This window comes from Caretta caretta, chromosome 14, assembly GCF_965140235.1.
Source record: "Caretta caretta isolate rCarCar2 chromosome 14, rCarCar1.hap1, whole genome shotgun sequence".
Classification (NCBI taxonomy): Eukaryota; Metazoa; Chordata; order Testudines; family Cheloniidae; genus Caretta; species Caretta caretta.
The window spans coordinates 2,830,237-2,851,531 of NC_134219.1; the positions used below are offsets into that span (position 1 = coordinate 2,830,237).

Sequence of the window (21,295 nt, forward strand, 5' to 3'; positions counted from 1 at the left end):
CTGTTGAGCCTAAAATTGTTGAACTGTGCCAAGTTTTAACCTCACTTGTGCTTTTCTCCCCATGTTTGCCTCCCCCAGCCTGACTGTCAAACAAGAATAGGATCTCTGGTCAACACCCTCAGCACCATGTACGGGTACATCTACACCATGGGGGGAACCCTATAGCAGCCTCCCTTAGCACCCAGGTGTACAGCTGCAAGCTCCCGCTACGGCCCTAAAACTAGCTGAGGAGACGTTCCAGCTTGGGCTCTGAAGCCTGCGGGGAAGGGTGGGGGCAGGCCACCCATGGGCTCAGCAGGGGGGACTAGTCAATTTGCAGAGTGGAAGGGAACAGGGAACAAGTGGCAGGACAGAGCTGGTTGGGGGTGGGGGGGTGGGGGGGGTGCAGCTGCATGCAAAGAGCTCCTTGGAGCTGCCCTAGCATTTACATCCTAAAGTGCATCCCAAACCTGTCAGCCTCTGGCAGCCCTGCACATACCCAAGGAGTGCGGCCACCGGGTGTGGGAAGCAGCCCATGGGGGTCTGTGCACTGCAGTAGTTTCTCTTCATCCCCTCAGAGCTGTACCTTGTCCTCCACCCAGGCATGCTTCAGGGGGAGTTGTCCTGACCTTCTCTTTGATTTCCCCCCACCCCCCACTGGTGCCAAAGGGGTTGGAAGCCAAAGGGTGTAATAAAGTAGGGGAGCAGCCTGTCCTCTTGGGGGAGGGTCTCCTGGATTAGCCTGAGTGGCCTTGCCTTTAGGGGGGCAGGAGCAGGAATGACCCAAGGTAGAGGGTTCAGTTGAGGTCAGCATCTCCTGAGCAAGCGGGCAGGAGGTGTGGCTGTTCTCTCCGCTCCTTGGGTGGTGGTCAGCTAGTTGCATTCCTGACGGATCCTACCCAGCCATGACTTGTGTCTCCTCTAAGCCTGGTAGGAGAATGTGTTTGATGCTGTCTGTCTGCAGAGCTGTTGTCAGTAATGTACTGTGGTGTAGGATTCCCCCCCCCCCCCCCCCGCCGGGGTGGTCTGCAAATACTGACTGGCTCAGGGGCAGGAGCAGACAAAGGCCCTGGGATGGGGCAGGTGGGGCCCCGAGGATGCTTCCTTTTTCCTTGAGGGTATTTTTGCGCTGCTGTTTTCAGAGCCAATCTGTATTTTGCTTTATTAATCTCCTGTGCTCTTTCCTAGTGCTGGCCAGGCTGAGGAGCCATCCAGGGGGAAAATGGTCCAGGCTAAGGGCCCCCTCCCCCGTGCTCTGGCTGACTCCTCTCCTCCACCTGCTTCTCTGCACAGACTCCTCGGCCTGTTCAGGGGGTGCCCAGAGCTGATGCAATTGGGGGAGTGAGCTGAAAATCCCAGGTGGGGGGTCTTCAGAGTTCCAGGAAGGGGAGGCCTGCTGAGGGCATGAGCACCCTGCTTGGTTATCAAGTAGTTGCAAGGTCAATACAAGGGCCAGGGGTTAATAAATCAGGATCATGAATACGCATCAGCCAGCCTGCTGTGCGTATAAGATGTAATACACAGCATTTGTGTCTTTGAAGCGTTAACTAAGCTGCGTTTCTTTCGTGTGGCTAAAGGACTGTAACTGGAATGTCTTTGTTTAAATGTCTGGTCTGACCAAATTTAAGGTGTGTCCTTTCATGCCACCTCCCCTTGCAAATCTCAGCTCAGCTGCATGCTCAGCTCAGCTGATGTGAAACTCCCTCAGATCACATGCCAAGATAAATCAGTGAGCTTCCTCCAGCTGGCTTGTCTGGGTGGAAACCACCATCCTTCCTGCTGCAATGAGGCTTAGTTGAGCTCTGACTACCCTCCAAGAGTCTGTCCTGTGCGCAGTGATAACTAGCTGCGGTACAGACTCCTCAATCTCCTAAATTTCCTCTCTGCCATCACAACTGTCACACTCCTGGGGGCTGAGATCAGGGAGAATGTCACTGTAATCCCTCAGCTTCTCTGTTAAAGGAACATGGGTCTGGACTTCCAGGAGTCCTGATCCTAATGCATGGAAGGGGTCATTGGTTGGTGTTTGGGGCTTCCCCCAGCTCCCTGGAATCTGAAGGAGAGGGGGTTTCAGCCTTTAGGGTTTTAAAAATAGCCTGGACAAGTAGGAGTATCATAGGAACCAATCCTGCACTCCCCAGATCACCTCAAAACTTTTCTCTGTCTCTAAATGCTGAGAGGAGCTTCCCTCTCCCAAGTACAAACCCCCCATGCTAGAAATCTCTGTGACAATCCAGCTCTGTAGCGTTAGCCCTAAGGGGTTTTTCTTGTTCGAGGAAGCAGAATAAGTCCATTCACCCATTTCTTAAAGAAGTGCCACCCAGTGGGTGAGCGAGGTGAGGCGGAAAGAACCTGCCATGCTGGGACTCAGTATGTTCCGCTCGCACACTGTGTGCAGTTAGGTTTCGAATACACTAAAAGCAAAGCCAGCCAGGCAGGAGCGTGTGCCCAGCCTGTCACCTGCTGCAGTGTTTGCTGCTCTCAAAGCCCACACAGCCTAAGGAAAGCTGTGTGTGCCTCACCAGGTTCTCTCTTGCTGTCCTGTTGTCCTGCTCAGTGGATACACTCCTCCCCCCCCGCTGACCTGTGCCTTCCTGTCTCTCTGCAGAAATCCTTTTGCCAACATCCAGCTGAAACCAACAGTGACCAACGACAGGTCAGCTCCCTTCATCAGCTGATCCCTGGGATTGCTGGAGCCAGCAAGCACCTCCCGCCTGCACTGCTGTATCTGACCCACTATAGCCTCCTTGTTTGCAAGTCTGTCTTTCCAGAACTTTATGTTTAGGCTGCATTTACACCTGCTACTGCTGCGTGGAAGCCAAGAGCTAAAGCTGGTGTTTTGATGGAGTCTCCTCTAGAGCCAGTGTATTCAGCGCAAGGGGGTTAAACTCTGTTACCGTTCGTTCCAGGTGTGGAAGGAACAGCAGTCCCGGCCCTGGATTCCCAGCCTGTATCTTCCCACCCTGTTCAGTTCTCCTGAGGTTTAGTGATGGACTATCTCCTACATGGAGCAAGATACAGGGCAGGGCAGTGTAACCCTCACCCCAGCCCTCTAAAAGGATGTCTGCAGGGCAACTGGGACAGAGACTCCTGGCCTAGGCCCACGGCCTTACGCACTACCCCTAGTGGTGTGGGTCAGGTCTACGCAGCTCGTGCTAGCATAAGCCCTATTAACACCCCTCTGTGGAGCTGGGTGGACAGTCTCGTGTCTCCCTGCAGTGTAGACACAGCCAAGGTTTGCAGAACCCTCCTTGATGCTGTTTAGAGCTGACAAGGGCAGTGAGTGGTTAAGCCTTAGCCCCTTCCCTTCTTCGGGCCTGCAGCAATTCTTAGCCCGTGGAACAGCAGAGCCATGCAAAGTGCCGGTGTCCTCCCTCACCCTGCTGCTCAGGGCTAAGGGCTGGCTAGCACGGCTCAGCTGCTCCCAGGCAGGCCTGCTGAACTTCAGCTAAACAGTTGCAATGGGTTTTACACTCAACCCACCTGGTGCAGTGTCTATATTTTATTTAGCTCTGTCAGGTACTATTCACCCTAGAACACCCCCTGGGCAGAGGTGACCAGTAATACTCACCCTCTTACCGGTAATCGTGTGTAGTGAAACCATGGGGAAGAGGAAAGAGAGGTGCAGGAGGGTGCACCATGCCTCCATAACACTGTCCTAACCAAACGTCACTTGCCAGAGACCTGCCAGACCCCAGCTGCAGCTGCAGCCAGCTTTCAGGGCTGAAGGCGGGAGGGTCTGTGTGACTTGAAAGGTGCTGGGCTGCAAACATTCCAAGTCCCTGAGGCCACCCCCCATGCTAGTAGCGACTTCCCCAGGTGTCACTAGTGTCTGCCTTCCAGGCCCCTATAAGTGACTGGCTGAGAACTTGGGGCAGCTGTAGACCAATGCTTCCAGGGCCTGGTTCTGGTCCCAAGCCCAGGCTCCTCTCGCAAGTGCTTGGTGTATGTTTTAGAAGAGCAGGTGTCAGGCTCTTTACTGAGAAACCTCTGTCTTAGCTGAGCTCTCTTCCCCCTTGTTTGTTACTAAAATCGCTGCTGCTCAGATAGTGCCTCTCTGCCCTCAGCTCGGCGTAGACATCGCAGCTCCACCCCAGAGCTTGCGCCAAGGGTCCTGTGGAGCAGCAGCCTTGTGTCCTCCCTAAAGGATGAGGGAAGAGAAAGGGGGGGAAGAAAGCTTCACCACCTGTGTGACCAGGACCTGCATCGGGCCTGGGTCGTTCCCTGCCTTGCTCCATCACAGGCTAGATTAGAAATCAGGGCAGGAAGCCCAGACCGTGCCTGTGGCCGGGGTTGCCCTCTTCAGTGTTTGGCCATTTGCACTTTTTTTAAAATTGCTAGATCGCAGAGCATGAGGGCTGCTGGTGCTTTACGGCGCTGTACAGTTAGCCCCTGATCAGCTTCCGCCGCATAGCGAACGAAACCAAATGCAGAGTCCAGTGTTCGTATTTTTATAGAAAGGAAAGTATATTGGACCACTCTAATCGATGGCTGCTTGCTGCAGCCGCTCTGAGCCCTTCGCCCCACCTAGGAACGCTGGCTTAGTTCTCCGCTGTTGGCCATAGCTTCTCTTCTCTAAGCTGGAGGAGACATCTCACTGAAGGCGGGGGAGCTCCTGAGCCCGGCAGGGGGAGCTCCTGAGCCCGGCAGGGGGCCCCAAGCTGCAGTTACTCCCCAGGCTGCCTTGCACGGCTGTGGGTGAAGCTGGATGGCACTGCCCTGGGGGGTTAAATCTGTCCAATGGTGTCGTCTCAAACTCTCCCATCTGCTCTTCACGCCGCTGCGCACTGCGACTTCCCCCACTTTTCAGCGGCATCAGTGAGGGCGCGGGCGGGCTCCTCTCACTGAGGTGACCCGAGGCCATAACGCTGTCGCTCAGAGGTATGAAGACTCCCTGGTGCCCGAGGGCTGCTGTTTAAACCGGCCTAACCCCTCAAGGCGGTGGTGCTAGGGAACAGCCTCAGCAACGCATTACAGCTGCCCCCCTGCGGCAGGCTGAGCGTAGACAAGCCCTGAGACTGCACTGCTCTGAACCAGGCGCCCATGCAGTGCCAAGCACAAATACAACACCCTGGAAACTACCAGGGGCAGCACAAGTGACCGGCCTCAGTTTTCTGCTGTCCTAGTCCTCTCTGGGCCTGGTCCCTGCACCCAGTCCTTGCTCACTTGGTCATTTTCCTGCTCCATGAGTGAAGTTCTGCCAGGCTGCAGCCCTGCAGATGCAGTAACTGGCTCATGTGGGCCAAGGCCAGATAAAGGCATAAGCAATATTGTCCCCGGTTTAGGGCTGCAACTGCTAGAGGCCTAGGATGAGCCCAGCATCTTGTCCGTGAGCGCTGAAAATGTAAAGGAGTGGCGCTGATGCTTGCCTGAGTGTGCAGGCAGCCTGAACCAATCGATGTGAGCTGCCCACTCCAGCTTAACTCTGCCACCCTCTGGGGACAGCTCCAGCCGTGGTGTGCCTGAGGCCCCATATTGCCTTAATTCCTCCCTGGGTGGCCCAAAGACTCAGAACTGCTGTGCAAATGGGCCCTGAGTGAACTTGAACCTGGCCTCCCAGAAATCATGGGACCAAGGAGCTTGGCGCAGCTACGGGGCTCTGCTGGGACACGCCCCATCCTAATGGCGCTGGGCGTGGGTCTTTTGTCCTGGAGCTTTCCATATGGTGCCCACCATCACGCTGTGCCTTCCTGTGGTGTGAGCGAGAGGGTTTGTGCACAGCATCCGGCACTGCAGTCACTGGCCCACAGGCTCGGAGCCTAGCCGAATCGTGATGTCGTTACCCAGGACTGGTCACTGCTCCCCTCCCAACAGTGCGAATGCACTGGATCCCGTGCACATGGGTGAACCCACGTGCCAGTGAGGGCTGAGGGCTGCTCCCAATGGTGGTTCATCATGGCACTGCCTGGCCTACTCCCAGCACTTGTTCAAACCCTCCCAGAAAAGCTGCCTCGCCTGGAGGAGCCTGCTTAGCCTGAGCGCTTTGAACTTGGGCAACCAAGCTTCGCTTCTCAACCAGCGTGGCCCGGTAGAGGTGCTAGGCCACCGCTCTGGCTGCTTCCCTGCGCTTTCTAGTCAGGCTAGCAGCTGCACCATGTACCCTGAAATTGCTATTTTTCGAAAAGTAATTTATGAGCAATAAACCCCACAAATCCTTGGCCTTGGTGCATGACTCTTCTTTTCCGCGTGAAATTGGTGTCTCTCTTGCAGCTGGTAAGGAGCAGGGCTTCAGGGGCTGTAGTTCTCTTCCTTCAGGCGCATCTGTTCATTGCCAGGGTCACGGCACATTCGCAGCAGCTGGAGGATGCAGCAAACCCCCCTTCTGCAAGCTCTGCTCCACTTCCAGGCAAGGAGGATTTTTTTGGTTCTAGTGTTAATGAGCTGCAGCAATATTGCTTCCTTACCAATGTGCTTTGAAAAACGTTACTTACCTAACTCTAGAGCTGGGGCTCTCCCAAATCCCCTCCAACTCCCCCCGGGGAGGCCAGGCCAGGCCAGGTTGCAGATAGTTTGGGTTAGAAAATGTAATGCCTCCTCCCAGCCCAGCTCCCCTAAGCCATGTTAATAAGCATAAGTGGCTCTGGTTCAAGGCGGCTACCCTGGCCCCCAGCCCGCCCAGGGGAATGACGGGAGGAGCAGTCTGGTTCTGCTATTTTAAAAACTTTATTATTGGCCCAATGATATTTGACACACATGCTGGGAGCTGTATGGAAATCAGCACTGATAAAAAATACAGCAATTATGACCCGTATTGATAAAATATACACTGTACTAGCCTTTCGATTGGAAAAAAAAAATAGCCAAGATGCAGCTCTGGCCTCATGCTGCCCCAGAGAGGCAGATGCTTTTGACTCTATAGACCAAACCCTGGGGGTCTGCCCCTAGCTTTCCCCAGAGCCAGAAGGAAGGAATGATGGGGAGATGAAAAGGGATTAACCGTTCCTGCTCCCAGCACAGTTATTAGCTAACCTCCCACCACCTGCCCTGGGACCATGCTTTGGCCTTAGGCACCTTTCAGGCCCAGACAGCCAGGGGTGCGTTGCTCTGCAGAGCAGGGCCATGGCTAACACCCACCGTAGTGCAAAACTTACCTCATGCTGAAAGAAACCCTCCAGTGCCTGACTCCCTGCCTGGCTGGGGCAGAGAGCATGGGAGGCTGGTTACTGTGGGAGTAGTAACACTGCGTCTTCCAAGCTCCCCTGCAGCTGGTCTTTGCTGCCCGTGTCCTGCGCCATGGGGCTCCCTCACCCCAAACCAGCCGCTTCAACACATCCCCCATTGCTTTGCCTCACACAGCTCCCACCGCTGTGAGCTGTGTTGTAGGGCTTGAGAGCACCGGGGCCATGGCCTTTTAAAAAAAAACTCTCCCCAGGTGATGGGGAGGGGCCACTAATTCAAAATATTTACTCCTCCAAGGGAAGAGAAGCAGCAGGCAGTTTGCAGCTAAAGCAGCTCCCGAGCCAGCTGTGGTTGCACCTGAAGGGCCTAGCCAGGGTGGGATCACAGGGCAGGAGGGGATTTTAGCTCATTTTCAGTTTGCCTCTACTCTGTGCTAGCAGGGAGGAGAGGTGTGCACCTGGGAAGCAAGGCACCATGCTTGCCCCACCCAGGGTGCCGTGGGGGGGGGGGGGGGTGGAGGTGAGTGTGAGAAGAAGGTGACTGCTCACACACACACAGGGTGTCGGTGCTCCAGGTGCAGCCTTGACCGGGTAAGCAAACAAGTGAACAAGGAAAGAAGTTTTTAAAAAGGGTTAAATTACAAATGCCTCATGGAGTAGACTCAGGATTAAAGCCCCAAAGGGTCATGCTGCAGCCAGGGGAGGACAGGCGCGCTCGGCCCAAGACCCAGTTCCCTGCTTATTTGCAATGGGAGGGTGAGCTGGTGCCAAGATACTGTGGGCTGAGTCAGCTTCAGCTGGGGCAGCAGACGATGCCTTGGCCCTCACCCTGGTGAGGAGGTGAGGCTGTTAATTAAACACCACACCAAGCTGATGGTGCAAGGAAGCACCTGCTTAGTGCTTATCCGGGCTTTAATCCACACACCCCTCCCCCCAGTGCTCAGTCTTTGGAGCCACCTGAACTGCTCCAGCCCGGATGAATATTTAAGAGCAGCACATGGCAAGACCGTGTGCTGAAATAAAGGGGCCTCAGGCGAAGCTAAATGCTGATGAGTCTTTTCACTGTTATTCCGCCTACGTCTTCCCACATGCAAGGCAGCCAGTGGCTCTTGCACCAGTTCACGCCCACGTGGCGCACTGAAGTGCGGTAAGCTGCTTGAGTGGCAAAGGGCTGCTGGCACTTGAGTCAGTATTGCTCGACAATAAATGCAGCTGCTGACTCAGGGCTGGGCTGCTGGTGCTCCAGCCGGGGGTTTCTGACCGTCATGGGACAGGGAATAAGCCGAGGACCAGCAGCAACCCAGCTGCTCAGGGCTTTGAGGCTGCCATTAGCTCTAGAATTCATTGAACGTGTCCAGAGGTGACCGTTAATTTCCACTTTCAAATGGCCTTTGACAAGGTCCTACACAAGAGGCCGCTAAAGACGCTTGGGGGCAGGGTCCTGATGTGTGAGCAGCAAAGTGTTGTCATGGCTCGGCGTCTGCCCGCACAGACCAGGCGTGCATGGCTCCTTTGCATCGCTGCACAAGGCTAAGAGCAGGGGGCCTCTCGGCACCAGCCTCAGGCCTGTGATGTGTTTAATAAGCTGGCGGGGTGGTGGGGGGTGTGAGCAGGGAGCTAGCAAACTACGCAGCTGGGAAGTTATTTAGTCAGGATGGGACAGGAGCGGGAGGAACGTGAGCGAGCGTGAGCCCGACACACACCAGGGGAACACACTGACAAATGCAATGGGCTGGAATGCGCATGGGAAGAAAAAAATGAAACGCCTTGCGCAGGTCGCTGGGTGGCAGAATAACTGGCTCAGCTGAGCCCGCAGTGCCGGGCATCGGTGTCCACAGCACAAGGGCCTGGGCAGCTGCCGTCAGGCACTAACCCACCGGAGGGCTCTATAAGGCCTAGGCTACAGCAGCAGGGATGATACACTAATGCAGCGGTTATTAACAGTGGGTCGCAACCCCATTTTAATGGGGTCGCCAGGGCTGGCATTGGACTTGCTGGGACTTGGGGCTGAAGCCAAGGGCCGAGCCCCACCGCCCAGGCTGAAGCCCTCAAGCTTTGCCCTCCTACCCCCCCACCCCCTCCACCCCGGGTGGCAGGGCTCGGGCTTCGGTTCCCCCTTCCCGGTGTCATGTAGTAATTTTTGTTGTCAGCAGGGCCGGGGGGGAGGGGGGTGTCGCGGTGCAGGACGTTTGAGAACTCCTGCTCTAATCGAAGTCACTGGGGTGGCTCCATCTGGAGCCTGTGGACCGTGCTCGTTACACTTCCAGCCAAAGGATACCGCAGACCACGGGGAGGGAGGGGCCAGAGGAGGGCAAGGAGAATGAGGCAGGGCCAGGAGCGGTCTCAGCAGATGCGCAGTGCAGCTTGGGCCCTTCCTTAGCGTGGAGACAAATAAGAGGGGCCAATGCTAATTTTCGACTGACGGGGCTAGCGACGCGAGGGGTGGAACAAGGGCCCATTCCTTGGTGGAGAAGTCAAGCACGCGAACAGGAAATATTTTCTGCACACGGTGTAAGTCGCCTGTGGCCCTGGGAAGTCGGGCAGCCCACAAACGTACCAGTCAAGAAAGGCTTGGTCATGGCTAGGGAGCCAGACAAGCCAGCGTTGTCATTTATGCTGCCAGAAATGTTGGCAGGGATCTGACATCAGCGGCTTCAGGGCTGAAGCTGCTCTCTAGCTTCGAGAGCCTCGCCGAGCCCCAACCTGGGGGCAGAGTAGCCAACAGCTGTTGCTCCAGGGTTCTTACACCTTCCTCTAAGACAGCTGGCACAGGACTTGAGCCAGAACACGGGGCTCAAGTCCTGGACCCATGGAGGTTCACCAAGCTCAGGCTGGTGTCCTGGGGTCAGAGCGCACCGCTTCTTGCTCCAAGCCCCGGCTGTTTGCTCAGCTGCCTCCCATCACTCCAGCAGTGCAGCCCCAGGGCCAGCAAAGCACTCGGCCTTGCATCCCTGCTGCGTAGACCAATCCGTCATGCCGCAAAAGCACCAAGGAGCCAGCGGCTCCCTTTGTGCGCTGGGACACTGACGTTCCCCCGTGGCAGCGACAGGGTGAGCCAGCGAGCACCCAGCACGCTCCAGGCAATGCTGCTGGAGACTGTGACACAGGTGTAAATGGGTTAGCCTGTTCCTAACGTCTGCAAGTGTTGAGCCAAACCCCTGCCAACAGCACTTGGCCTTTCCGTAAAAGGGAGGCAGGCAAGTGCGAAGGGCCAGCCCTGGTCTCCAGCAAACAAAGGCAGCTGCCCAGTGGAGCCCCAAATGCTATGGGCAGTGCAGACAAGAAGTGGTCAGCGGTAAGTGAGCTCCCTCGGGGGCGGGCGCAGGCTTGCAAGAGCAACATGGCAAGAATCAAACCGGCTGTCCCTGGCAGTGGAGGACACGTCCCCTAGGACTCTGCCCTGGAGGGAGAAAGGCTGTCCTGGCTCGGGAGAGGGCGCTGCAGCAGACCACGGAGCAGGGCTTCGCCATCACTACGGGGGCAGTCACCACTTATGCAGAGGGATGGGGCCAGGGCCTCTGCCCCGTCTGAGCACCACATAGCGGGAAGTGTGTTCTGTGCAGGGCCGTACCTGCACTCTCCCAGCCAGAGCCGAGGGCCTGGTCTCTGGGCTGGCCCATACAGGGCCTGAAGGAACGGTCACTGGGACGGAGGCTGCACATCCACATGGACGTGCATCCAGCAACCCCCGTGCCCCATGGAACAGGAGGGGCTGGGGCTGCTAGTCCAACCCACGGGCTGGCAGAGGATGCTGGGCCGGTGGGGAGGCCGAGGTGAGCTGCGGTCAGGGCGGGGGCAAGGCACAGCCTCTTACTTCCCAGCGGCACGTGCAGAGCTCTCACCACCCCTCCGAACGGTGACTGTGCAAATGGCAGTCCCAGGCATCCCTCACACCAGCGCGAAGCAGGGCCCGGGCCATCAGCCTGGCACTGCCTGCTCCAGAGGTCACACTGCGGCCCTGCCTTCCTACACTGGCAAACCCACCGACCTCGCTGCACAGGGGCCAGGCCATGCAGGTAGCCGGGGCAATGCGAGGGGAAACAACCCAGCCAGGAGCAGCGGGAGGCAAGCAGAGCTAGGGACCCGGGGGAGGAGCCGATGGAGGGAGAAGTTAAAGTGCTTTTCATGCCCCACAGTCACAATCCAAGAGTGAAATGCCCATGGAAGCCAGTGCCATTCCACGGGGGGGCGCTAAGCACGGCACCGTTTGCTGCCTCCGCCAAACACACAGCACTCCCCAGGCACGACAGGATTGAAAACAAAGCAAATTCAAACAGCGATGCCACACGCCCCCGCCCTTCCCAGAGACTGCAAGCGGGCAAGGCCAGTGATGGGGGGGCTGATTTCTCACCTCCGCGTTTGGTCTATAGGCTCAAAAGGAAACAAACCCCTGATTTTGAGGCTGCTCTCTGCTCCATTTAGTCTCTTTTCCTTCGGGAAGTCGGAATTGCACAATTATCCTAAGCCTCGAACAAATAAAAATGAAAAACAACAGAGACCTCGCCCCTCGATAAACTCTTTGGCAACAATAACTTACATCACATTGGAGTTCGTTCAGTCGACAGCAGCTTTGTTCGGTTTTACAAAAATAGTACAGATGGCAGTTCCCCCGCTTAGCGGCACACGTGATGCCTCTCAGGAGCACACGGCTACCAGCTCTCCGGACACGCACCACCTGCTGGTATGTCTGGCACAGAACTGCCCCGAAGGCCAAGCCCATTGGTGCCAAGCACCATGCTGCCAGCCCCACTCCCAAGGAGAGCACTGGGCTCCCACGCCCTGGCCTTGCCCTCTACTGCACAGGGTACGATGCCAAGAGGGCTTCACTTACAGGTGCGATATGAGCAAAACCCTGCTGTGCAGCAATCACAAACACCTTAGGGTACAGCCGTCCCTCAGGGAGGAAATATGGCCAGATAATAATACTTAGCACTTAACAGAGCACTTGCTAGGCATTAAGGCTGCCATCCTCACATCACCTCCTGCAAGGCAGGGCAAGCAAGTATTATTATCCCCATTTTACAGATGGGGAAACTGAGGCAGGGAGGCTCAGTGACTTACCTAAGGCCACAGAGGAGTCAAGGGAGTGCGTGTCCAAGCTGGGAATGCCTGGCTCCCAGCCCAGCCCTGTCCTTGAACCTGTACCATTCTACTCAGCGATAATTCTGGGGCAGGCAGGTGCCACACCTGGGCTTCAGTGACACTAGAAGAATGGCAGGGCCCCACCCAGGGAGGACACAACTGGGAGAAAAGCAGGTGGGGGGACACGCCAGCCTACCGCAAGGAGAACAGGTCAAACAAACTGCCCTTACTATGCGGCTCCTAGGGGGCTCTTACCAGATGCCCTGCGGGGGAGCCGGAGATCAGAGGCAAGGGGCAAGTGCTGTTAGCAAGAGAATTCTGGAAAAGTAAATCACAGAAAAATAAATGTCAAGAGCTTCCTCTAATCACCAGTGATCAGCCTAGGGCGTAGGCGGCACTCAGGGGGTTTGGACTCCACCCAGGCCTTCTCCCCAGCTTTTCCACGGCTCTTTCCCAAGCCAAGGCACGTGGGCTGTCTGTGCTAGGACCCCGTTGCCACTGCCGTAGCTATGGCTCCTTCCTGACCTCAGCAACAACATCAAGCCCTGCTGTGCCCATCCTGGGCCCTCCTGTCCCAACAGCTCCAGAAGCAGGAGGCAGAACAGTGCTCAGAGGAGGGGGCGAGTGAAAGATTACGAACACCCAGCAGGGAGGCGGAAGACCATAACCAAAGACGGGCAGTGCCCTGTGACCAAAAAGCCAAGTGCCCATGCAGCAGAGAGCATGGGTGGAGTGCCCCGCCCATCTACTGATGTGAAAGCGCAGGAATACCAAGTCGGGCACAGGAACAGGGCGAGTCTGGACTCGTCTCAGGAAGCCGGGGAAGAGGCGGGGCAAGAAGCTAGGAGGTGTGAGCTGCTGGGTCGCAAAATGGCCAGCGTGGCGACTCAGTGATGTGAGCACGGTCACAGCGCTACCCTTTAAATGCTATAATTTATAGATGTATATTTATACACGCACGCACCCACCCACCCACGCACACACACGGTCATCACCAACCGCCTCGCTGCAGTGCCACCGGGAGCGAGTCCGGCTAGCAGCAAACAAAATCCTTCCAATAAAATCTGCCTAGAAAAATAGAGCAAGGTCCCAGGAGCCCGGGTGCTGTGCCTGGCTCCCGTCCTTCAGCCTCTCTCCTTGGCCCTGAGGCCGACACCGAGACCAGGAGACCTCCACGCAACCATGTGGGCAGGCTCAGTCTCTGTCACCATCTTCGCTGCTGCCTGGAACAGAGACAGAACGGGCAGCGGTAGGGATGGCCCAGGGGCCTGGGTCTCAGCACTTTAGGAGCCAGCCCACAGGAATGGACATGTCACCTCGACAGAACCAGCCCACCCTACCTGGTAGGGCTGGCTGCCTACACTGAGAACAACACGGAGGTGCCAAGTCCACCACTCCCAGCCAACAAGGGCAGCGGCTTTGCGATGGTATGGGGCACCGACATGGCCCAGCCACGTTCATGCCAGGCAGCCTCCCTAGCGGGCTGAGGGCCTGGGGAGGAGAGACTGATGTCACAGGGACAACATTTCAGCTCCAGTTCCCAAGCTCAGCAGAACAGCTCGTTTAGACAAGCAGGAGAGCTGGGCCACTCTGCTACTTGCTGGGCAGCATGCACCCTGCACAAGGGCCTCACAGGCACAGTAAGAACTAATCGTACTGGTGAGTCCAGCCATTAACTCGCTGAGCCACGCAGCACGGTGGGCACACCCATCTCATACATGGGGAAACTGAGGCACGGGGGGTGGGGGTGGGGGGGTGCTGTGACTTACCCAAGGTCACTCAGCAAGTCAGTGACAGAGATGTCTGTAGAACCCAGCCAGGAGTCCTGGCTCCCAGTTCTGTGTATTCCCTCCCTAAGCCTGCAGTACGTCTACAGGCGATGAGCTCCCTGATTTGGTGTTTGGGGCCCCCTAGGGGAGAGGGACTTGCCAGTATCAGAGTTTGAGTGGACTTCAGGAGTTCGTGGCTCCCATTCTGGGTCCGAACCACCCCACTCTGCTTCCTATAACAGATCCCAAGGCAACAAGACAGGTCCAGGGCTGCAGGCAGACCCAGCCACGCACGGCACACGAGACAAAACAGCTCAAAGAGAGATGGCTCCAAGTCTCATCATAGCTCCCTATTGCGCTGAGCACCCAACCTCAGCCCTCACCTCCTACGGACTCTATATCCGAGTCAGAGACGTGTGTGATGGAGAACCTGGACACCGGCGCAGCAGACACGGTGAACCGGGAGAACTGGATCGGCAGCACCTGCTTCTGCACTGGGACCAGCGAGGGAAGGCTGGGGACGGCCGAGACTGGCATCACCGGCGTCACCGTCAGTGAGGACATTAACGATGACTTCACGGGCATGAGCGGAAAGTCGTCATCCCACTCGAATCCACTGCCTGGAGAAGAAAACGACCACAGTGACACACCTGTGCCCCCTGTGCCCACTCCACAGCCTGCCGGCCCTCGGCCGGGCCCATCGCGCCCGCCGCCCCACCTCAGCCTGCCGGCCCTCGGCCGGGCCCATCGCTCCCGCGCCCGCCGCCCCACCTCAGCCTGCCGGCCCTCGGCCGGCCCATCGCTCGCGCTCCCGCCGCCCCACCTCAGCCTGCCGGCCCTCGGCCGGGCCCATCGCTCGCGCTCCCGCCGCCCCACCTCAGCCTGCCGGCCCTCGGCCGGGCCCATCGCTCGTGCTCCCGCCGCCCCACCTCAGCCTCCCGGCCCTCGGCCGGGCCCATCGCTCCCGCGCCCGCCGCCCCACCTCAGCCTGCCGGCCCTCGGCCGGGCCCATCGCTCCCGCGCCCGCCGCCCCACCTCAGCCTGCCGGCCCTCGGCCGGGCCCATCGCTCGCGCTCCCGCCGCCCCACCTCAGCCTGCCGGCCCTCGGCCGGGCCCATCGCTCGCGCTCCCGCCGCCCCACCTCAGCCTGCCGGCCCTCGGCCGGGCCCATCGCTCGCGCTCCCACCGCCCCACCTCAGCCTGCCGGCCCTCGGCCGGGCCCATCGCTCGTGCTCCCGCCGCCCCACCTCAGCCTCCCGGCCCTCGGCCGGGCCCATCGCTCCCGCGCCCGCCGCCCCACCTCAGCCTGCCGGCCCTCGGCCGGGCCCATCGCTCCCGCGCCCGCCGCCCCACCTCAGCCTGCCGGCCCTTGGCCGGGCCCATCGCTCGCGCTCCCGCCGCCCCACCTCAGCCTGCCGGCCCTCGGCCGGGCCCATCGCTCCCGCGCCCGCCACCCCACCTCAGCCTGCCGGCCCTCGGCCGGGCCCATCGCTCGCGCTCCCGCCGCCCCACCTCAGCCTGCCGGCCCTCGGCCGGGCCCATCGCTCGCGCTCCCGCCGCCCCACCTCAGCCTGCCGGGCCCATCGCTCGCGCTCCCGCCGCCCCACCTCAGCCTGCCGGCCCTCGGCCGGGCCCATCGCTCCCGCGCCCGCCGCCCCACCTCAGCCTGCCGGCCCTCGGCCACGCCCATCACTCGCACTCCCGCTGCCCCACCTCAGCCTGCCGGCCTTCGGCCAGGCCCATCGCTCGCGCTCCCGCCGCCCCACCTCAGCCTGCCGGCCCTCGGCCGGGCCCATCGCTCGCGCTCCCGCTGCCCCACCTCAGCCTGCCGGCCCTCGGCCGGGCCCATCGCTCCCGCGCCCGCCGCCCCACCTCAGCCTGCCGGCCCTCGGCCGGGCCCATCGCTCGCGCTCCCGCTGCCCCACCTCAGCCTGCCGGCCCTCGGCCGGGCCCATCGCTCCCGCGCCCGCCGCCCCACCTCAGCCTGCCGGCCCTCGGCCACGCCCATCACTCGCACTCCCGCCGCCCCACCTCAGCCTGCCGGCCTTCAGCCGGGCCCATCGCTCGCGCTCCCGCTGCCCCACCTCAGCCTGCCGGCCCTCGGCCACGCCCATCGCTCCCGCGCCCGCAGCCCCACCTCAGCCTGCCGGCCCTCGGCCACGCCCATCACTCGCACTCCCGCCGCCCCACCTCAGCCTGCCGGCCTTCAGCCGGGCCCATCGCTCGCGCTCCCGCTGCCCCACCTCAGCCTGCCGGCCCTCGGCCGGGCCCATCGCTCCCGCGCCCGCCGCCCCACCTCAGCCTGCCGGCCCTCGGCTGGGCCCATCGCTCACGCTCCCGCTGTCCCACCTCAGCCTGCCGGCCCTCGGCCGGGCCCATCGCTCCCGCGCCCGCCGCCCCACCTCAGCCTGCCGGCCCTCGGCCACGCCCATCACTCGCACTCCCGCCGCCCCACCTCAGCCTGCCGGCCTTCGGCCAGGCCCATCGCTCGCGCTCCCGCCGCCCCACCTCAGCCTGCCGGCCCTCGGCCGGGCCCATCGCTCCCGCGCCTGCCGCCCCGCCTCAGCCTGCCGGCCCTCGGCCACGCCCATCGCTCGCGCTCCCGCCGCCCCACCTCAGCCTGCCGGCCTTCAGCCGGGCCCATCGCTCGCGCTCCCACCGCCCCACCTCAGCCTGCCGGCCTTCAGCCGGGCCCATCGCTCGCGCTCCCGCCGCCCCAACTCAGCCTGCCGGCCCTCGGCCAGGCCTATCGCTCCCGCGCCCGCCGCCCCACTCAGCCTGCCGGCCCTCAGCCAGGCCCATCGCTCCCGCTCCCGCCGCCCCACCTCAGCCTGCCAGCCCTCAGCCAGGCCCATCGCTACTACCCTGCCCACTGCCCCCCACAGCCTGCCGTCCCTTGGCTGGGCTCATCATTACGACTGTGCCCACTCTCTCCCTCAGCCTGTGGGCTCTCAATTCGAGCTCCATCCTAGCACAGTGCTCCCACTGCAGTCCATGTGGATTCGCCTCCGGATTCTCTGGGGCCTTGTGCTATTGCCACCTGACGCCTGCCATGCCCAGGGGAAGCAGGCCTGGAGGTGGTGGGACAGGGGCCCATGCCCAGAGCCACTGGCAGTTATACAGTTGCATCGCTCCCCAGCTCTGGACACTCTGCCCACCACGAGCCCTCACTCTCTTCAGAGGCGTTGCCATCCGAGGAGTCGTCAGATGCGCTCAGTCTGTCCACCGGGCCTGTGGGGCTGGTGCTGCTGCTCTGTACGGGCTGCGGCGAAGGGGCCGTGACCTCTGGGAACGTCTGATCACTGAGCTCCCGAGTGGGACTTTCCTGGACATTAAAAGACACCTTGGAAAATCACCCCATAAAGACACATGCCCGAGAGCCAGGCCGCGAGGGTGCTGCCACCCCAGATATTCCAGTGTGCGCCCTCGGGGGCCTGGCACCCACTGACTGGAAAATGGATGGAGGCCCCTTGTCACAAAGGCCTCCCCAGTCTTCCCAGCTCAGTTGGGCTGGGATGTGGAGGGAGCTGGGGACAGAGCCCTGGGACGCCCTCCCGGCTGGTGCCAGTCTGCTGCCCTCCTGAGCTCACTGCGCAGGAAGACAGCGACTAGACCCCAGGGCTGCTCACCTGGTCAAAGAGGTAGACAGTGACGTCGTCGTAGAAGGACACGGCCTTCTTCTTCCGCTCCAGGTCCTCACAGAAGGCCTGGGACAGCAGGTTGGGCATCTTGAGCAGGCTGCGCAGGTTGCTGGCGCTGTGGCTCTCAGCCACCACAATGGGCACAGCAGCCGGCTCGTCCTCGCTCTCCTCACTCTGCTCCTGGATGTTGTAGCAGCGCAGCTCCTCGTCCGACTCGTCGCTGTCCTCGGTGTCCTCCTCCTCCTCCTCCTCGGGCTCCTCCCGCCACTCGGGGCCGGGTGGCCGCAGCTCCGCGTGGGCCTGCCACAGGGAGAGGTCGAGGGACAACTGCTGGCCCTGAGCTAGTGACAACTCTTCTGCCAGGGCCCTGCCAGGACCCTCCTGTGCTTCCCCTTCTGGGGCCACTCGCACCCCTGGCTCCACTAACGGGTGCTCTGGCCCCTCAGGCTCGGAGCTAGGAGCCACAGCCTCACCCAGCGGGCCTGAGAGCCCCTCCTGCATGAGTTCTTCCCCACCAGCTTTGGCCAGGACCAGCAGGACTGGGCCCTCCGGGCTCATTACCATGGGTGACAGGAAGAAGGACTTGCATGGCACGGACCCTGCTGGGATGCTGGGGATGGCAGGGCACTCCTCCCAGCTCGTATCTCTGGAGCAGTCTGAGTCTGGTCTGTGGCCTGCAGCTGTCTCCTCAGCCCTGGCGGCACCTTCCGGCTCCAGCTCTGGCTCTGGGTGGGCAGCCTGGACACTCCCTTCCCTGGGGCTCACCCCTTCACCTGCCATTGAGAAGCCTACACCAGCAATTCCAGTCCCCATGCTGCAAGCAGCTCCCTGAGGGCTGTCAGGGGTGTGGCAGGGCTGGGGTGGCTCCTCCCCATCACTGTTTTGGCTCGGGGCTCTTCCCAGGTCTTGTGCATCCAGTTGCAAGCACCCCGCCTCCCTGTCCGGCGCTTCAGACCCATCGCTGTCCTCATCTTCCTTGAGGTACCTCTCGGCGTCGGTGTCGTAGTCTGAGAAGTAGGCTGAGTCGCGGTACGGGTTCTTCTCGCTCAGGCCGTGAAGCTCAGCGCTGAAGGATGAGGAGAGGTGCATCTCTGAGGCCACAACATCTCCTTCGCCCGCTGCCAGGCCTACAGGCGACTTCCCCAGGTGGGTGAAAGTCTCTGGCTCCCTGGGCTCATGCGGCTCCTTTAGGATAAACTCCGGGGACTCATAGTTCTCGGTGTCATAGCCGCTGTCCAGGGCCTTGGGCTGGCTGGAGGGGATGTAGCTGACGGGGCTGAAGACTTCGCAGGAGCTGGCTGTGGATGGGATGTCGAGGGATTCCAGGGAGTCCGGCGTCCCCACCTGCTTCTGGAGAGACTTGAAGGATGGGATCACGTCCACTCGTTCCACGAAGTCTCCGGAGAAGTCAGTGAATACACCAGACGTGAGCTCCGTCGTATCTTCGTCGCTGCAGTCATCCATGTCAGGGAAGCTGGTGCTGGAGAAGGTCTTGTCTGGGGTCCGGTCCAGGTCACTTGTGATGCTCTTCCCACTCTGCACTGCAATGTCTCCGGGCACTTTGCCAGCTGCCTCAGAAGCCTCTGAAGGGATCTGGGTGCAGTCTGCACAAGAGTTGCCTTCTGTGTGGGCATACGGGACAGCCCACTCCCCAGGACTTAGCAGGAGGGCTGGCCCCTCAGCTGGCATAGCGGTGCTCTCAGATAGTTGGCAAGCTGCCCCTGTCTCGGCATGTCCCGTATCAACAGGCCCTGGTGGATCCATACCCCTTGGCTGTGGCATTTGGGCATGGTGATTCCCCTCCCCTCTCTCGGCTTGTCTTGATACTGTGCTGGCATCATCCAGGCACGTCTGGGCTGCAGCTCCGGCCGAGGAGTCTGTAGGGAGCGCTGCACCGGAGGAACGTCGTGATCCGGAAACGCCGGCCAGCGCTGTGTCTTCCAAAAGGTCGAAAGCGGATGAGTCATGGCTCTCCCAGTCTCCCAGGCCGTGGGGGGAGGAAGAGGAGGAAGAGGAAGAGTCCTCTTTGTTGCTCGGGGTCCTGCGCTGCCCAGGATCCAAGCAGAAGCTATGGTTCTCGGTGAGGGGCTGGTCCTGCAGTGCTAGCTGCAAGTCCTTGACCAACGGGCTCCTCCTCTCCTGCAAGGCGTCCCTGAGCCGGGCCTCGTCACGTGGCACCGAGTCCAGGGGCTCGGCCATAAGTCCCCGGAAGGTGATCATGTGGCGGTAACACCAGCTGTCGTTGGCAGGGGGCTCGCAGGGCGGAGGGGGGCAGTTGCTGCTGTTGTTGTTGGCCGAGCTGTTGGATGTCCAGTGCTGTCTCTGCACCTCTGTGTTCACATCCTCTGGGACCAGCCCGCTCACGTGCTCTCTGCTCCCGCACTGGGGGCTGCCACACGGGCTCTCCTCACCCAGCTCCAGGGTGATGCAGTCCAGCCTGGAGGCCTGAGTCCTGCTGGCCACCTTCTGCCCCACACACTCCAGCAGCCTCCCCCCCAAGGGGGCTGGGTGGGGCTCCTCATAACCCGGGGGGCCGTAGACACAGTTCACTGATGGGGAGATGCCCAGAGGGTCCTGAAAGATGTTCTTCCGGAAGCTGGGGACCTGCCACTCCTTGCTGCCGGCCTCCAAGGGCTCCTCCTCCAGCAGGTAGTGGTCGGCGCCATTGCCTGGGGATGGCTGGTAGTACGGGGGCTCCTGGCTGTGGCATTGGTAGGGGTAGTAATCGGGATGCTCCCAAGAGCCCTCGCTGGGCGGGGCGGGGCCCAGCAGGGGTTCCATGGTCAGGGAGCCAGTGGGGCTGTTATCTGAGTCATACGTGCCACTGTCCTGGCCCCCCTTGGCTTGCCAGCGGGACCCCTTGGCCGGGGAGCCATACTCACAGTTGGGGCTGTAGGAGCACATGGCATAGTCCAGCTCGGTGCGACCCTCTGAGGGCCCTTCGATGCGGACGTAGTACTCACTGCTGAGCGAGGGGCTGTGGGCGCCCAGGGTGGGCACCACGCTGGGTGCGTGCAGGCTCGGGCAGCCCTGCTGCTTGCACTCGTAGCAGGACGGCGAGACGCCAAGACTCAGCCGCCCCATGGAGCTGGTGGGGCAGTACAAGTCCTGGTACTGGGCGGCACTGCTCGGGCTCAGGGCCCCCGCGGGCACCTGGAAGCACTCAGCCTTGCTGGGCTCCCACTTGTACTCGAAGTTGAGGCCCTGGCTGGTCTCCATGACAGTCAGGACGTCGTCCCCGTCCGAGTGGAAGCCTTCGGCAGAGAACTGCTCCAGCAGCGGGAAGGAGGAGGCCTCAGTGCTGCGGTGACTGCTGCTGCAGCTGCTGTTGGGCTTCATGGAGTTCCAGCACCTCTCGAACTCCTCCTCTGCCTCCGTCGCCCCCTTGGCACACAGGTAGGAGAGCAGCAGGTGCACCTCTTCCGCGGTCGGCCTCTGCTCGGGCTGCAGCCAGCAGAACTGCATCACCTCGTACCTGCGACACAGAAGGACGCTGGCGTCTGTCCCTGCACAGCGCCCCCGCCTGCCTGCGGCCGCTCCGGCAGGAGCCTATGGCTGCACGCTCCCCAGCCCCCGTCTCCCTGCCAGCCCCAGCCGCAAGGCCATCTTCCACCAGCCGGTGAGAGGGCGGCTGGGCACGGGCACATGCCCACCCTTCGCCTGCACACAGCGCCACCACATGCATTCTGACTCACTGCTCAGCAGG

General features: G+C 60.7%; 2 protein-coding genes across 9 annotated transcripts in view; one reads left to right on the top strand and one right to left on the bottom strand.

Moving 5' to 3' along the window:
* BAIAP2 (BAR/IMD domain containing adaptor protein 2) overlaps positions 1–6,136 on the top strand; it is an 89,847-nt gene extending 83,711 nt beyond the window's left edge. For 4 of the 6 annotated variants that reach the window (XM_048818876.2, XM_048818872.2, XM_048818881.2 and 1 more), the window contains one exon: positions 2,588–6,136. Coding sequence is in view for 2 of the 6 variants with exons in the window: in XM_048818872.2 (XP_048674829.2) it covers positions 2,588–2,657 (70 nt within the window). In the remaining 4 variants the exon portion in view is untranslated. Of the gene's footprint in view, positions 1–78; positions 1,339–2,587 lie in introns of all 6 variants that reach the window. The other 2 variants (XR_012664823.1, XR_012664824.1) reach the window with 2 other exon arrangements.
* Positions 6,137–6,623: 487 nt separating this feature from the next.
* AATK (apoptosis associated tyrosine kinase) overlaps positions 6,624–21,295 on the bottom strand; it is a 74,850-nt gene continuing 60,178 nt past the window's right edge. For all 3 annotated transcript variants that reach the window (XM_048818843.2, XM_048818845.2, XM_048818844.2), the window contains 4 exons: positions 17,578–21,064; positions 17,120–17,273; positions 14,332–14,568; positions 6,624–13,402 (listed from right to left, as the gene is read on the bottom strand). In XM_048818843.2, the coding sequence (XP_048674800.1) occupies positions 13,374–13,402; positions 14,332–14,568; positions 17,120–17,273; positions 17,578–21,064 (3,907 nt within the window). In that variant the 3' untranslated portion in view covers positions 6,624–13,373. The remainder of the gene's footprint in view (positions 13,403–14,331; positions 14,569–17,119; positions 17,274–17,577; positions 21,065–21,295) is intronic.